A 6514-nucleotide genomic window follows, 5' to 3' on the forward strand; every position below is an offset into this window, starting at 1 on the left:
TTACCATCATCACTCCAAGTTAGAATGGTCCTAATTTATGTTGGTAAAAATCTAGTTTAAGCCCAATCAACAACGATTTGATCGACAAACTCAAATAAATTTCCAGCAAACACAAATAAAAATTAGGTTTTGTGGTTGAGTTCTTTGCATTAAACAGATTAAAAACTTCCCTCAAGATAATTAAATGAAGAGGAAATGGAACAGAACAGAATATGTATTAATTCGAATAAGTTGTCAATTGTCACTTGTCACTAGTTACAAGAACTTAAACAAGAACAAAAAATTGAAGAAATACAGCAATTGAAAGAAACGAAAGAAGTGGGGGTTGGAAAAAGCTGCTGGTTTAATCTACTACTAAAATGCTAAGTTAAACTACTCCTAAATAAACTCTTTGCAAGTGTGATTGGTGGCTCTTGATGCCCTTCATTGTATCTCTCTTGGCCTATTTATAGGCTCAGCCACATGAGAGAAAGAGATAACCTAAGTCCACAATTTCCTCAACAAGCCCATGATTTCTCAACATGATACCATATTCCATCTTTGATAGGAACCATTTTACAGATTTGGTGCTTGATTTGATCTTGGCTCCTTAATCTTAGCAACTTACTTTCAAATTGCTTAATTGTTGATTTTCTGGCCCTTCATTTAACATGTTATCATGCTACGCCCTTAACACATCTGTCACGTCACGTTAGCATGTTTGTCAATAGAAATAATAATAATAAAAATAAATGTAGCCAATGTTATTATTAAAAATAGTCTATGGTCTTAATCGATAGACCATAATCGACTTTGGCCACAATCAACAGGCCATAATAGATAGAAAAATAAAATGTGGTGCAAACAGATACCATATCATTATGGATATAATTGTAAGAGTTTTTGGTGAGTCTTAGGTTTCGTTTGGGAAGAAGAGTTGGGTTGGGTTGGGTTTAGGGCTATTTTAGCCACAAAAAGACACAATGGGCTTTTTAGCTCAATAAGACAAAACATCACATCCAACCCATAATCATTATATTCTTTATCTCACAAAAAGTCAAAAAAGTTAAAAAGTCCTTCCCAAACGAGACTTTTTAGCCCCAGGCTGAAAAAGCCAAAAAGTTAACCAACTTCCCAAATGAACCTAAACATTTTCCTCCAACCAATAAAATTCAAGTTAGAACACCACCTTAACTTGTCTCGAAAGCAAAAAAAATAATTTGTACTTTCTATACTTCTCTTGCTAGAATTTATAATTTGCTATTGGGCAAATATAGGTGATGCTCTAACTTGAATATTATTTTCTTTGGTAAATTTAGGTGATGTTCGAACTTGAATATTATTGGTTCAAAATATGGGTAAATTACTAGCTAGTCTTAAAGTTTGATTTAAATCTCATTGAGTTAGTTCAAAATAAGGGTAAATTACTAGCTAGTCTTAAGAGTTTGATTTAAATCTCATTAAGTCTTATCATTTCGTCATTGAAAGTTGGTTATATTAGAATCATAGCTAAAAAATACTTTTTGTGACGATTTTTTAAATTTGATGCTAAAAATTGACAATGAACAAGTTTTTTCTGTAACGAATTTTTTAAATTATCGCTAAAATTAACAATTAGTGACATTTTTTTATATAAGATTGTTGCTGATTATCACATGATTTATTGGATAATAAGTCCACCTATTAAAATTTGCACACAAGTCTCCCTTGGGTTTCATCACCTTTTTGTCTCCTCTGAGAGAATAATTATCTGACCCATGTCATAATTTGGGCCTTTGGAGAGATAACAGAACACTTGTCCAAATACAAATGATGTAACGTTTCTTTGATATAAACGACGATCAACGTGGCCTTGCTTCTGACTAAGGAGATGGTTGGCAATTTATCAAAAAATCAAAACAAAAGGTTAACTTATTCTTTTATTTTTTTTTATATGTATCCTCGTAAAAAATTAAAATGTTATTAAAAAAGTTAATTTTCAAATGAAACCTAAGTATTTGGAATTTTTTTTTATTTGAATTGTGTTTAGTATAAAAGATTTTTAAATTGTTAAAATAATATTTTAAAATTAATAAAATATCTCTTGAATTTGTTTATGCTTTAAAAACACAATACTCAACAAAAATATCATTAAACTCAAGTAAAGCATTTAAGTATTTGAAAGGGAGATTTATAATGTGGCTTTGGGCGGTGGTAGAAGCCGGGTAGAGAGAGGCTCAAGTATGTTTGGGTCGAGCTAACGTGGGCTTGTCCAGAGTTGATTTGCTCGGTCGAGGCCCAGGCCCCACGTTTGGGCCGAGCTAACTTGGGTTAGCCCAGGGTTGGTTTGCTCGGTCGGTTCCCAGGCCCATGTTGGGACCGAGCTAACCTGGCCGGTGTGATTGTCTGGCGACCTTGGTTTCGCGGCTCGCGCATTTAGCTCGGTGAGAGAGGCCTTCTGAAGACCGGCTTAATATGTCTAGAACTCAGTCATACCGGAATGCTGTTAAGCTCGGTTATGGTGGAGCTCGGCGAATGGTGTCGTCAGACTCGTTACATAGCCTGGTCATATGAGTCTAAGGCGACACCGCCGGGTTGCCCCGTTCCTGGTAATGTTGTCTGGTGGTTTGAGTAGATGGTGTCTAGCTGGATTTGCACTGACGGATGAGAGAGCAGCTCCACGTGTCAATAAGCGAATGGATACAGAGGTGAGCGTAGAAAGTATATAAGCATGACTGCGCCCCCCATGCTGGGGATGGAACATCATTTGGTGAGAGAAACCTAAACACTCGACTCTCTTCCTCTCTCTCTATCTCTGAGTGTGTGCTAACTTGACCGTCAGAGGAGTTTTTCGGCAACACACCGTCAGGTAGCTCACCGCCGTTGCGTTCGCAGCTTGATCGGATAGAAGCGGAGCTTGGGCGAAAGGAGTACGGGCATTGTGGAATATTTGCGCCCCGTATAATTGGCGCTGTCTGTGGGAACGATTTGCAGACATAACCTTGTTTTCCAAGCTTATCTGATCGCCTTACATGGCGAACAATGACGAAATACCGTTGTCTGCCATTGACGATGTTACCCCGGAGTCAGCCAGACGGAGAGACGGACTCCCGGCTGTTCAGAACATGGCGGATCTAGAGACTTCCCCTGGAGGACTTCCCCTAGAGGACTTCAAAGAGATGCACGGGATAAGCGAGCTAGAAGTTTTGGCCACTTGCAGAGCCCAGACGGACACCAGCGGCAAAGAGAATCGCACGCTAGACGTCTGGAGCACAAGTTAAGAGACCAAGACACTGTCATCCGGAGAATGGCGGCAGAGATGGAGGCTCTCAAACGGCAGGTCAAAGGGAAGGGTGTTACTGGAGTGGGAGACCACAGTGAGCACACCCAACCACGCCGCTCAGGCAGTCAGAGCCAACGGCACACACCCTCCCTTTCTATCACCAGAAACTATAGGGTTGGAGACTCAGGCACGCCTGTAGAGAAGTCTAGCGCGCAAGATAGTACCTACCATCCCTCGCGTTCGGTGACGACGTTGAGATATTCCTACTCCATTCGTTTAGAGGACTTGCGGGTTCTCTTGAAGGAATGGGCTCGCCGACGGGAGGCTCAAAGGGTGCTGGTGCTCCAGCGGCTATCTTACGGGGGTCACGCCAGTGAGGAGGTGATAATGCCACTACCCCGCTCAGCCGTGCCTGTCCCTCTGGACACATATTTGGCGAGACTGAATGCCACCCCCTTCTCCCTGGAGATAGAAACCACGCCACTCCCAACGGGTTTTCACCAACCCAAGTTTACGCTTTATGATGGAAAAATTGATTCGTATATGCATGTAAGCCACTTCCGGTAGGTCATGGTTGGACACAGACGTAATGACGCTCTCATGTGCCTTATTTTCCCATCGAGTTTGTGCGAGTTGGGCTTAAAATGGTTTGAGAGGCTGCCGGAGGAGAGCATCGAAAGGTAGTAGCAGTTGGCAGAAGCATTTGTGACTCTTTTCAAAACCAACACCAAAACGCCAAAGAAAGTGGACCACCTTCTCAGTGTCAAGATGAAGTCGAGCGACACCCTTAAGGCATACATATCCAGATACTGGGAAACCTTCAACGAGATCCTAGATTGCCTGATCAACCTGGCAATCACCCAATATAAGCGCGGTCTCCTGGTCGAACATAGGCTGAGGGACTCGCTTACAATGAACCAGCCGACATCCATGGGGCAACTAATGCAGTGCATCAATAAGCACATTTGAGTAGAGGATGATGCAGCGGCGTCTACCACAAAGATAACTCTAGTGGCAACAAACAAAAAGGTGGCTGGCAATGTACACGCGGTCAAACAGGTGACTAACCGTCCAAATAATCGCGCCGAAGAATTTGACCGTGGACCAAATTATTGAAATCGGGGTAGAGGTCGCCGCAATGACCGAGAAGAATATCCCCGCGATGACGCGACTGATGCTAACAGAAGGTTGAACGCTCGGACGGACATCACCACGGTATTTAAGATTCCAATCTATCGCATACTTAGTGAAATCTGTGACGAGGATTACGTCCAGTTTCCTGCTAAGTTAGGCGATGCGCAAAAGGGTTTCAATCCGCGGTACCGCTGCACGTATCATAGGGAGCTAGGACATCGGACAGAGGACTGTTTACCTTTGAAGCAACACTTGGAGGAGTTAGTCGCAGCCGGTCACTTAGACCTTTACATTGATGGGGGCGTTAAAGCCGTGCATCCTACCTCGGCTGATCCGAGTGGTTCGATGACTTGGAGACCCCCCATTAGGGAGTGGTCATTGTGATCCACAGCATAGTGGAGCTGGCGTGTGTATGCGAGCTCCGAGAAATGATAAAAAAGGTGCAACATATGAGGGAAATTTTGTCAGTCCAGCCTGCGATCAAAAGGGGGAAAACCGAGGAGAAAGATGTGATTAGTTTCTCAACTAGGGACCTAGAGCGTATTCAAATGCTACACAATGATGCCCTAGTAGTCACCCTCCGCGTCAGAGACTTCGATGTCAAGCGCATCTTGATTGACCAAGGAAGCTTGGTGGAGATTATGTACTACGATGCGTTCAAGCAACTCAAACTCCGGGATACAGACTTGGCTCCGGCAACTTCGCCACTAGTTGGATTCAACTCGCACCCGGAGTGGCCTATGGGAAAGATAATCTTATCAGTCAGAGCTGGATCCGTGGTCAAGCAGGTGGAGTTCTGGGTATTGAAGGTGCCGTCCACATACAACCTGATCTTAGGTCCAGGATGGCTTCATGCTATGCAGGCGGTAGCGTCGACCTACCACCAAGTTATGAGGTTCGCCTCGGCTATGGGGGAAGTTGAGGAGATTTAGGGCGATCAAGTCATGTCGAAGTAATGTTTTGTGGCAGTAAATGGGAGCCGAGCTGCCAAAGGCTTTGTGCAAATGATTGAAGGTCCGGAAGACCAAAGTGTCCTTGATGACGTGGGCACCAAGGCGGACGACAAGGCTGTTGAAGAGTTGGTAGAAGTACGTATCGACACTAAAAATCCAAGCAAGTTCTTTTTGCTAGGATCAAGCCTGACCGCCCAAGAACGAACCGAGATGGTAGAGTTCTTGATGGCGAATATCGACGTCTTCGCATGGACGCCATACGACATGCCCAACATCGATCCAAGCATTATTTGCCATCAACTTAATGTTTTCCCTAATGCACGGCCTGTCATTCAAAGAACGAGGAGATCAACTCTTCATCACGCCGATGTAGTCGCGGAGGAAGTGCACTACCCTCGGTGGGTTTCAAACATGGTTGTAGTACCAAAGAAGAATGGGAAGTGATGAGTTTGTGTTGATTACAAGACGGTCAACCGAGCTTGCCCTAAAGACAGCTTTCCTCTGCCCCGAATAGACCAGCTGGTAGATCTCACGGCCGGACATTACAGGCTTAGTTTCTTGGATGCCTATCGCGATTATCACCAGATCGCCGTGCATGCTCCCAACCGCGAGATAACCTCTTTCACTACCCCAAGGGGACTATTCTGTTATCGAGTCATGCCTTTTGGTTTGAAGAACGCCGGGGTGACTTTCCAAAGGATGGTGACCAGAATGTTTGCTCCTCTGCTCGGCCGGACGATGGAGGCTTACATCGATGACATGGTGGTCAAAAGCAGGCAGCAGCCTGACCACTTATCCGACCTGGCCGCGATGTTTTCTATTCTTAAACAGCACAAGCTATGCCTGAATGCGTCAAAGTGTGCCTTCGGCATGGGATTTGGAAAATTCCTGGGCTTCCTAATCACAAACCAAGGTATCGAGGCGGACCTCACACAAATCAAAGCCGTACAAGAATTAAAACAGCCCAACTCGGCAAAGGACGTGCAGCATCTTGCTAGTATGGTAGCCGTGCTTAACCGATTCATAAGTCGGTCATCAGATCACTGCCGCCCTTTCTTTCGAGTCTTGAAATCCAAGTTTTCATGGGACGAGAAATGTGACAGGGCTTTGGCCAAGCTCAAGGCGTATTTGTCTTCTGCTCCATTATTGGTGACACCCAAGCCCGGCGAAGAACTCTACCTATATC

General features: G+C 44.2%; 1 protein-coding gene across 1 annotated transcript; it reads left to right on the top strand.

The window, feature by feature from the left end:
- Window positions 1-4803: 4803 nt before the first annotated feature.
- Window positions 4804-5307, top strand: LOC145822065 (uncharacterized). The gene has a single exon (XM_082918652.1). It carries the CDS (start codon window positions 4804-4806, stop codon window positions 5305-5307), a length of 504 nt encoding a protein of 167 aa, XP_082774778.1.
- Window positions 5308-6514: the final 1207 nt, after the last annotated feature.

The sequence above is a fragment of the Camellia sinensis genome, chromosome 3 (genome assembly GCF_055761805.1).
Source record: "Camellia sinensis isolate YWXY chromosome 3, ASM5576180v1, whole genome shotgun sequence".
Taxonomy (NCBI): Eukaryota; Viridiplantae; Streptophyta; class Magnoliopsida; order Ericales; family Theaceae; genus Camellia; species Camellia sinensis.

Bases quoted from the DNA above. Each gene is read 5' to 3' on its own strand.
- LOC145822065 (XM_082918652.1), top strand. From the start codon at position 4,804: ATGATAAAAAAGGTGCAACATATGAGGGAAATTTTGTCAGTCCAGCCT.